Source organism: Apteryx mantelli, chromosome 9 (assembly GCF_036417845.1).
Source record: "Apteryx mantelli isolate bAptMan1 chromosome 9, bAptMan1.hap1, whole genome shotgun sequence".
NCBI lineage: Eukaryota > Metazoa > Chordata > Aves > Apterygiformes > Apterygidae > Apteryx > Apteryx mantelli.
Window position 1 is genome coordinate 5,703,812 of NC_089986.1, and position 10,900 is coordinate 5,714,711.

General features: G+C 40.8%; 1 protein-coding gene across 1 annotated transcript in view; it reads left to right on the forward strand.

The window, feature by feature from the left end:
- LOC106500349 (multiple epidermal growth factor-like domains protein 6) overlaps window positions 1-10,542 on the forward strand; it is a 214,467-nt gene extending 203,925 nt beyond the window's left edge. The window contains exons 31-37 of the mRNA XM_067301588.1: window positions 681-806; window positions 1,533-1,661; window positions 3,922-4,050; window positions 4,387-4,515; window positions 5,153-5,278; window positions 7,980-8,108; window positions 8,822-10,542. Of these exons, the coding sequence (XP_067157689.1) occupies window positions 681-806; window positions 1,533-1,661; window positions 3,922-4,050; window positions 4,387-4,515; window positions 5,153-5,278; window positions 7,980-8,108; window positions 8,822-8,901 (848 nt within the window). The 3' untranslated portion in view covers window positions 8,902-10,542. The remainder of the gene's footprint in view (window positions 1-680; window positions 807-1,532; window positions 1,662-3,921; window positions 4,051-4,386; window positions 4,516-5,152; window positions 5,279-7,979; window positions 8,109-8,821) is intronic.
- Window positions 10,543-10,900: the final 358 nt, after the last annotated feature.

Sequence of the window (10,900 nt, forward strand, 5' to 3'; positions counted from 1 at the left end):
CTCAATATTTTGCTTCACGCTATGGTGACATTATTTTCAATAAATGGGAAAAAGTTCAAGTTTTGTCATGGCAAGGCTGGTAGGATTCCATGGCAACCCTGCTCTTCCTTCTTTACTTTGGGGCTGGGTTGTGTGGCTGAATTTCTGTGGTATTTCCAAAGCTGTGATCTCCTAATATGGCTAAATGCTGGGCCTTTGGTATTTCCACATGCTGTACCTGTACAGACTGTACAGGTTTTAGCACTAATCAGAACTTAACTAATATTTTAGCATTTTCAATCACTTTCTGAAGTTCTCTTCAGCTTATCACAGAAAGGCAATGCTTTAATACATTCAGTAGTCTAAAACTTTGCTGTTCAATACAGGACAGCATCAATATTAAGGAAAGAAAGAATCCTTTGGTTGGAAGCATAGCTAGCTGATATTCCAGTTGTACAGTCACCTTTGTGGTGGAAAAGCTACCAAATGTTCCATGTGAAAGCATGGAGGACATTTATAAAAAAAGTTTCAGAGGAAAAAGCTGTCATATCTTTGGATGGGTTTTGTTTTCATAGTTGTTGTTTTGAAGCACGTTAACTGGAATAAAAATGAAGCTGGCTCTGCAGAGCGCTGCCTCTGTTAAAAATGAAAACTGGCACTGGACACCCGGGATGTTTAATAAAAGACCGTGTTTCCTTCAGCTTGCCCTGAAAATCGATATGGGAAGGACTGTACCCTGTTCTGTTCATGTGGTAGAGGTCAGTGTGACCCACGGACTGGCAAGTGCACATGTCCTCCTGGCCAAACGGGAGCTGGCTGTCAGCAAGGTAACAAAGCGGGACCTGCGGTCGTCCTGTCAGCTGGGCCCGTCCTTGGGACAACCAGCAAATAAAACTCACTGCCAAGCATTGTTTATGGCTGTGTTTCTCAACATTTTTGAAGCCAAGCTTTATTAGAGAATGTTGCCGTTTGCTGTACCTCACAGGATTTTGACCTATGTCCCTCTCTGCTCCCTGTCCTCCTTTATCCTACCCCCATCTCCCGCCCAGACCTCGCCACTTTGCCCCACCACCACTGGTACCGTTACACTAGTTTCTCTGCAAAGCCGAAGAAGTCACGGCTCTCAGAGACTGTGGTCTAAACGTACTGTGTGAACCTGGGACAGGGGAAAAGGGTAGCTTGTACCACAGAAGGTGAGCAGTGTGAGGCCGCTGTGGATGGCTGGGACTAAATTTAGAAGCAAACTGCTCGAACTGAAAAAGTGAAGGGAGAGGATCTACTGAAGAGAAGGCTTGAGAGAGATGGGACAAGGGGAAGAAAGCAAGTGGAGCAAATGGGGCGTGAAGCTAGGTGGATATGAGGTGAGATAGGGAGTGCTTGGATTAAACTAGCAATAAACGTGCAGTGAAGAACTGCGTGTGTCCCACAGCCTTGTTGCATCAGGTACTTGTGATACTACACAGGGAGCATGCATCTGTATTTATTCCCTGTCGCTCTCATCTTTCTTTGTGATGCTAATATCTTTTTTTTCAAATTTTGTTAATTCTCTGTAGTGTGTCCCCAGGGACAATATGGCCCCAACTGCCAGCTGACATGCACCTGTCAGAACGGTGGTATCTGTGACCAAGTGGATGGGAGCTGTACTTGTGGCCTTGGCTGGACTGGAAGCTCTTGTGAGAAAGGTAATTTTCTGCTTTGATGATAGTGAACCTGTAGATTCAAGCAGGGGTTTTCAGTGCCTACACACCCTCCAAATGAGGCAGGTTTTGCTCAAGTAGATGTCCTCCCAGCTGTATTCATCTCTCTAGTTTTCTCTCAAGCAGAATAGCCCCAAGTTAGAGCTTTAGTTCTTTTCTTGGAGACGCTTTCCTCATGAATCCTGCTCTGGAATTCTCCTAACTTACCTCACATGACGTCTTATATCTCCTCCTGTCCATCTTTTGTGTTCTTTTATTTGTGGGAACCTTGTTTTGCACCTTCTTTTGCAAACATCTGAGGTCAGCAGAAGCCAGTGTCTCCCTTATTTTTTATGTTTTTTTCTCTTCTTGGTCTTTTCCCTTTGACATTGGACAGAAGTTAAACTTCCCATGTATTGACTTCCCTATTAGTACAGTGCTGGCAACATCTGTCCAAAACAATTGCGATTGCCTTGCTATCTCTTCTCTGTGACAGCCTTTAGACAATGCAAAACAGGCTTCGACAGAACAAGCTCAGTTTTCACTCCAGGAACACTTTTGCCAGCCCACAATAGATTCTTTTCGTGTGTCCTTCCTTTCTTCCTATCTCCCAAAAGTCATTCTGCATTTCTGTGTTCCCATTTCTCTCTCCAGATCAAGAGATACCTGTGTAGTTACGGACTTAAATGTGCAGGAAATCATGAATTTTCTGATATGATGTCAAATGAATAGTTAGTTCACATTAAAGATGATGTCATCACCACATCGTAACTGCCGTGGTGCAATTCCCCGAAGATGCTCCAGGACCTTCATTTACAGTGTTTCTTTCCCTGATATCTGTAAAACATCCACCTCAAGCTCCCTCCTTAGCTTTACCAAGAATCGGTCATTATAGAGACATCTAAAAATGACAATGTTTTTAACAGAATTATTCTATGGAATTTTTTCACTTTGCACCTGAAAAGACTCAGAGACCCTCTTACATGCATGTGTGTGTGTAGGGGAGGAGCAGGGAGAAGGGAAAAGATGCTACCTACATGGAGTCACTCACAGTGTGAATACCGCTATGGACAGTCACTCAAAGAAGCCCCCAGAAAAATTTGGTTTACCAATAACTGACTGACAGGTTGTGTAGGCTATGGGTGTTCACCTTTATGTGTCTGTTCCTCGAAATCTCTATAACCACTCATAGGCCGCGTGTGGGTAGCAAAGCCTTTACGGGGCCAGGCAGGTGTCCTAGAGTAGCGTGGATCATGTGTTTATCTTACAGATGTGCTTAGGTAAAAAGTCTCTGGTTTCAAGGGCCAGGGGCACACATAACACAAAGAACTGTGTTGTATCACTAGAAAGATCTTCACTGTTTATCTGTTGGCATAGATAGGCAAGCTGTTGGAAAACTGAATCTGGATTTCCACATCAGTGTGGTTCTCGGTGTGTTTTGCCTGAAAGGCATCTTGCAGTCATGCATCTTTTTTTTCTACTGATTAGATATGATGTTCTTGAAAGATACAGAAAAAGGCTTGTCTGGCATTTGCAGACTTATGAATCTGATTATTTGGATGATCACACTCATTTAAGTCAGTCTGCACCAGATTCAAATTACCACAGCAATGATGAAGTTAACTTCTGCAGAAATGATGCATAGGTTAATTATATTGACACAGTCATTTTTGCATGACTTGGCTTTCAGTAATTTGAGGCATGTTTAGTTCTGTAAAAGTAGATATCTAATTATACATGGAATGTCTGTCACTATGTGTGAAACAGAGGTCCTTCCATTTTTATTAGAAATTGGAATAGTGTGAACTCTAATGACAACACAGACCAGGAAAAGCTACGTTTTTGTAATGTAGCTTTTATAAGTCTCTGTAAGAAAATATTGCTGTAGATATACAAATAGTGGAGAAGATACCATTTACTATGTGACCTTACAACACAGAGTTAATTTTTTCCAATGATAACTATATGAAGAGACAAATTAAAAAAGATTGACTATTAAAAACATGAGGAAATTGAGAGCTGTACAACTATCTATATAATATAAAATATTTCTCACGGAAATAAGCAAATACATCATAATTGTGCAGAAATGTTGTGCCTTCAATGTGCAGAAGGGAGTGGGAGTGAGAAATTCATAACAAGTGTTCATCTCAGCACTACAAGCTATTATATGGCCATTAGACTTCAGCTATAAAGGCGGTTATGCAAGTGTTCTTCCATGTGAGGTCAGCAAAAAGATTTTCTGTTGTTCTTATTCTGTCAGCAGAATGTCTCCCGGGTAAATACGGACCTGACTGCGGCTTGGCCTGCCCATGTCGGAACAACGGCACTTGCGACAGGTTCACGGGCTGCTGCCAGTGTCCCGAAGGTTATTATGGCCACTCTTGCGAGCACGGTAAGTGGACAACCCCTGCAACAGCCCAAGTAGTCTGCTTTCCAACACTAAGACTATGTGGGATCTCCATAGTCATATAAACACCTCTGTGGGTCAGTAAAAAAAAATTTTGGGGTGTCCCAGCTCACCAGGCTGCTTCAGGATCTGAATAATTTACGTATCTCTTTGGCATTGGGAGTGTTAGTGGTGAATTTAAAAACACACGGGATTATTAGAGGTTATAGCATATAGCAATTTTGTTGGCTCCCAGGGAACATAGCAGAGAATACCCAGGACTGTAAAGGGGGGTGTGTTTTTCTTCATGAACTTTCCTCATTTGACACTTTCATTTCTCAGGGTGCCCCCTTGGATTTTATGGGCTAAGCTGTCTTCATGCATGTGCCTGTAAAAATGGAGCTAGCTGCAATGCAGTGACAGGACAGTGTATTTGTCCTTTAGGTTATCAAGGTGTCTACTGTGAAAAAGGTACTTATACACATCAAATTTTTAAAAAATCATATCGTTACCCAAATACTTCACTTTGTTGAGAGCAACTTTGTCCAAACTTTTAGCTTTACAAATACCCTGAACAGTGAATTTGGGATTGTTTACCTGCTCTGTAGCTGGATGTTCTCATTCCCTTATAAATAAACTAACCTGGTTCTGATTAATACAGTTAAAGTCCTCGTCTCCATGATGTCTTGCAGCAATGAGTTCCACATGTTGATTATTAAAAATGAGTTCCTTTTACTGATTTTAAATTTGCTTCTAAAATTTCAAATAAGATTATTAAATTGGCGTATGTTAAACTGGTTGAGTGTTACGGAATAGTCTTCCAAAGACTTCTAATTAAAAATGAAAATAAGTGCCAGTTACATTTCTGGGACAGATTTACAGATACCTTTGATAGGTTGGATTAGACTGAACCAACATAAAGAGAGATCATATAAATATTATGCCTATTCCGCGATATTCCATTCTTCATTAAATTTGGCATTTATACTAGGTTCAGTTCAGAGTTTATGAGCTGTCCTGTGAGACATCCTTGAAAAACTCCTCTGAACTAATGTATTTCTTGCAATTCAAATATGCAGTGCATCTGAAAAAGTGCTCTTTATGTTAGGCTGTGATGCTGGGTGGTTTGGCGAGAGGTGTCAGCTTCAGTGTGACTGCGGAGAAGTTCCCTGTGATCCAGTAACTGGAAAGTGCCTTTGCCCGCCTGGGAAGACTGGAGACAAATGCGACACTGGTAAGACCCATGGTATTTTCTAAGGGCTGGACTATGCATAATTAAACCTGTATGACCTGCTGGCCTAAGCAGAACTGTGAAAGGACATTTGCTGGTACGGCGTATTCATGAACGCTTGTAGCTAAGTACTCTCTTACAGGTTAAACAGCTCTATCAACAGGGTGCACCTCTTGTTTCAATCAATATCTGAATCGACACACTGTGTGTAGGTCAGCTGTGAAATCGTTGGCACTGAGTTTCACGGAGCATGCATTATTGAAGAATATACCGAGAAAGTAGCACAAGTTGCAGTTTTACAGACTTGGTGGAAAGATGCTTGACAGGGGTGCAAGCGGGCGTGCAGGGATCCGGTTGCACGTGTGGGTGAGGGGTAGGGGACCTGCAGCAGCTATTTCTGGCTCTAGGATTCAGTAGTAGTCCGAGAACATTTGATCCAAATAAAATTCCCTCATTTGCGGCACAGGCATTTGGGCTGCATGTTTGGTAATGAGCTGGCCCACAAAGGCAGAATTATTCCATAACAAGGGTATAAAAATAGGTGAGAAAATTCTACTGTAAAGAAAACAAACCAAAATGCTGTATCCTGATGAAATCATGGCAGAGTTGAGAGGCACTAATGATAGTTGAAGTTCCTGAGCCAGGTTCTGGTCTCGGTAGTGCTCGTGTGAATTTATGGCAATCACTGAATTAAAAAAAAATCCTCATGTCATAGCAAACATGCTAAAAGGAATGAATGTCCGTGTGCTAATTTTGGAGGGTCACACAGGGTACTGTAATACCCCTGAGCTCCAGAATCACATTTGGGGAATACTGGTTCTCCTTTTGTTCTAGGATAGGGCAGGAAACAGTTTTAAACATTGTGCTATTAATGGAAGGGAGAGTTAAGTGATTGCTGGGAGCTTAAGTGCAACCCAAAAACTAAAAAAGAAAATGATATGCCTCCCTCCCTGCACTGTCCTGTGGTCAGAAATCAAAGTAACTCAGTGTCCAGGCCCTGGGCTGACTGGAGACTCCAACCACACTATGCAGTGAGTAAGGCTCTGTGAATCCACAGTCTTTTCCAGTGAAATTTTAGGCAGAAATAAAACGCAAGGGGGAAGCTCAGCACCAAAAATGTGAAACAAGTTCTTGCCTCTTGCAAACTATAGGAGTCATTTTTATTTTTCTTAAATCAGCTAGGGTAGCCCCCACCCATGAAAAGCTGTTATGGGGTAGGTTTTATTTGCATTTTTATTTTCAATTAGGCTCAGTTCATCTGTGATATAACTGTGAGCAGCTGTGACTGTGCAGCAGCCATAAAGATAAAAGGCCTGATTTTAATTTGAACTCTGGTAAAGCACCCATTAAACAGGCAAAATGTTAATTAAAAAAAAGAGAGAATATAACAGACTTTTATGGGCTCTCTTTTTCTGTAGTAAATTAACATTGCAGACTTCCAAACAGATGTCTTAAATACACATTGTTATTAACATGAAAATGTGGTATTACATAAATTAAAGTCAGGTCCAGAGGTGTTCGAGGAGACCTTTTCTCATAACATTTCCTAATTGAAAAGGCCAAGCTTCGGAGCGCAGGGGAGGAATTCTCCCACGTGCTGGGCTGCAGCTGATGCCGCCCTCAGCAGCGCTTTCATTTGCCCAGTGGTGGCTGTGTGAGAAAGCAAGCGCCTCGCTGATTCACTGTGGTTTTGAGCGAGGTGAGGGAAAGGCGGCTATTGCTTACGGTGTATTTAGCACCCTGCCTTGCGACCTGCTGCTAACTTTGCCTTCCTGCCTCTACTCTGAATGCATAAACGGCTTGGAAAAATTGCCACGAGAATTTATCAGCCTAGGCACGAAATGTGTTTGTTCATCCTTTGCAGTGAAGGTAGAGGGGAGTGTGAGGTTTTGTGTGTTTGATTTGTCAGCAGAATTGTGTGTGATTGGTAAAAGACGTATGAGTATATATGAAATGGATATACGAAAGAGAGAGTGTGGATCCAGTATTTTGACAGTAACTTTCCTGAGCAAATCCCGAGATCCCTTTTGCTGCTTGGCATCCTGTGGTTTTACACTGCTAATGGTTCCCATTCTGGGAGCTTCGTTAAGAAAGCTGGGTTATAGTTTATTTGGGAGCATGTAGTAGATGAAACATGAAGCCTGCAAGGCTTTCTGAAACCTGGTGTTCTGATGTTAGCAGACTGAGGTGTCTAAGCAGCTTCCTGATCCCAGATCTCTTATCTCCTGATAGAGACGTGGCAAAAGCATGCTTGTACAATGTAATAATAATTGATTGGTCTTTGTTTTATAAAGGTAGGTATATCACCTTAGGCAAAACAAAGTTAAGTCTCTAAACCCAGACTCTTATGCCGGATGCTTAGTAGAGATTAAAAAAAAGAAAAAAAGGTTTTCAGTTCAGCAGTTGATCCCAGCAAAGCTTCTCCTAGTTTGCAGATCCTGATGGAGGTTTGCATTCTCGGCAGCGCCAATGTGAGGTTTGCATTTCTCCCCAGTGAAAAGCCAGGGACTTTTATGAATTTTTTGAAATAAATATCCCTTATTTTTCCTACTGTGTGCATTTTGCCCTGAATGCTGACATTGGTCTCAATTCCTTCCTTTTCTATCTGTACGCTTTCAAGGGAGCTCTCGGTGTAGGGCAGCCATCACGCAGGGACACTGTTAGGGGAGCGTACCCCTCTTCGTAAACACTTTTGTCCTTCCAGAATGCAGGTGGGACCGGTACGGCCCTGACTGCTCTCTGCGATGCCAGTGTGCCAACAAATCCCAGTGCAATCCTTACAATGGGAACTGCGTATGTCCAGCCACGTGGATGGGGCCAACCTGCAAAGAAGGTAACACAAGCTGGAGATGTGTGGGCTTTCTTAGTAGAAGATTCATGCGTTGACCGTGGTGATTTAGACAGGAATATCACCCCAGCACAGCAAACGGTGCTCAGCAGCAGACACCACAGCCGCTGTGCAAGGCTGTGTGAGGCAGTAGAAAGATCAGCTGCTCTGCATTTCCATCTCTGGTGGAAAAACCCAGAGCCCTTGGTAGCAGCAGCATTGCTTGGAAGCGTTGTATCTGTGTGTGCTGCCCTCCTAAGAGGCCAGGAGTTAATAAATGTGGTAAGTGGCCAGATAAGTAGATAACACATTGGCAAATAGATTCCGATTACACTGTGAAGATGCTGAAGAACTCGTCATAGTATCACAAATGATTTTTTTTTAATTTGGAAAATTTCTCTTCTTAATGATGTGTAGTACTGTGCAAAAGTTTCCTCCCACTTGTAGTCTGATCATGGCTGGCTTGTTTAGCAATACCATACATTTTAGAATGAATTTAATTTAGGAAACACTTTGTGAACTTTCCATTTGAGAGATGCTTTTACTGCTGTTGTACCTGTTCTGTCTATCTCTGTGAGGAAGTCAGTGTAGCTCAGTCCTCTACTTTCTTTTGAAGGGTATAGTATATTAAATTATTTGAGTATAAATTGTATAATCTATATAGTATTTCAGAATTATATTATATAGACCTACAACTGTGTTTCTACTTAATTCTCTAGGTGGCCCTCCAAAGCTTCCTTTTTATGAAGAGCAAACCCAAGAAAGAGAGAATATTTTTCCAAGAGCTCTACAACAGTAACATTTGGATTAATAAATGAACTGTTTTATATGCACAGACGGTATTTGAATTTGGATATGAAAATGGCTATTCAATTCAGCTTGAATTGTACTGAAGTATTCACACTTCTTATGGAAGACTACAGAGGCCATTTAGTAGCTGGATCCTTTTAAAAAGTCGAATCTGTTTTATGTATTTATTCCTAGCCTCTTACCCCTCAATTAATCTGAACTGGACATTCTTTCTGATTTATAATACAATTCATTGTTTGAAAGCTTGGATACATTTTTAGTAAAACCAGCTCCAGAGTATCAGGATAAGCAGTATGGAACATATCAACTTACAGTGAGCCACACCAAGTTTAAGTGACTTTCTAAACCCACTTGACAACCAGAGTGAAGTTAAATGAGTTTTTCATAGATCATGAAGCTGATATGGATCCACTGCAAAATCACATTGTGCAGAAACCCTCAGAATTCCCTGAATTAATTCCTCTTTGAATAGCATCATATGTTATAGAAAAATGTCCAGTCTAATTTTAAAATTGCCATTGATGACAAATTCTTCACAATCCTCGTTCAGTTGTTAACTAATCTAAGAATATGTACCACATTTCTCGCATGAATTTCACAGACAGGAAGGTCTCCATTTATATCTCATTTACATGAGAGTCAGTCTACCAAAAAGTAGGATGCCATCTATCAGGCTTGTCTGGGTTTCTGCATTCTCCTGTCTTGTCACTTGACTTTCTCAGTGGTTTGTCAAGTCACACTATGCAGCAGTTCTCATAAAACAGTACCTTCTAACACAGAAAATAGCTTTGTCTTGAATGGAGAAAGGAGATAGCAAGCAAGGATAGATGATTTTCAGGTAGTTTAAAGATTCTTGTGTATTCTTTATGTAATGGAATGTAATGTGATTTTACTACACAATAATTTCATTAAGACAGCTTTAAAAAGTCCTAATGCCATTCAACATCTGCTGTTGGTCACTTATAGAACAAAGATATTTTGGTGCTATTTTGTCTGTTTTTACAGGTTGTTCTTTAATATAGGACAAAGTCATAAAGAAATAATGCTCTCTATTTTAATATTCTGATTCCATAGTGCCACTTTATACCTCTCTTTAGGTCTATTAGAAGTTACAAAACCTATGCAGTAACCTCTTCAGTCCGACTAGATAAAAAGTGCACTTAACTAAAAGACATCAGGATCATGGGCTCTTTAGACACTCGAGTACGGGCAGTTGCAGGTCTTGTATTCAATCTACCATTAACATACCACAATAAATTACCCCTCTGCAAGAAAAAATTTTCCTCTTAGAAGAGACAAAGTTGCAATAATTGATTCTAACTTGTGAATTTCAAAAAATGTTTGTTGTTATTGCAGTTGAATAATGAGTAGGTGAAATAAGAATTACCCCGAGGTTCAGCTCAGGTCTTAAACAAATCTGCAGTCATTAAGTGTTCAGTAAGAAATAAGTGACTTTTGCTCAGCTGGGACTTTAATTCAAACTGTGATCTTTTGGAAGCAATACAAATTTGTTAGGTATTTTTCAAGCTTAATGGAAGGCTTATTGTTGTTATTCATCACTTTATGGGTATTGAAAGTCATTCTCAACACAGTAAAGATATTCGTGCCTGTGACCGTATTAATTAACCAGCTGTGCCAGAAAATCACAGATACTGATTCTGATCCCTTGTCATTTCTTCTTCGTAGCTCTATGAATGTTAGTAGAAAATTTACTTGATGTAAATGTGTCAAAATTGTCATTTTCCCCCAACTAGTCAGAAGCATGTGGTTCTCAATAGGCCTGTTCTGTCAGCTGTGACATTTTAAATGTTCCTTTGGAGATGTACTGGCCTGAGTCTGAGCTCACAACTGTGTAAATCAGGAGTCATTTCACTCAAGTGAATTGGATCTAATAAGGTAAATCTTGTACGAGAGGACAATTAGATATCATGCTATTAACTGCTGGAGAAAAAGCATCCGAGTCAAGTAACTGACTTCTTTTGATCTCA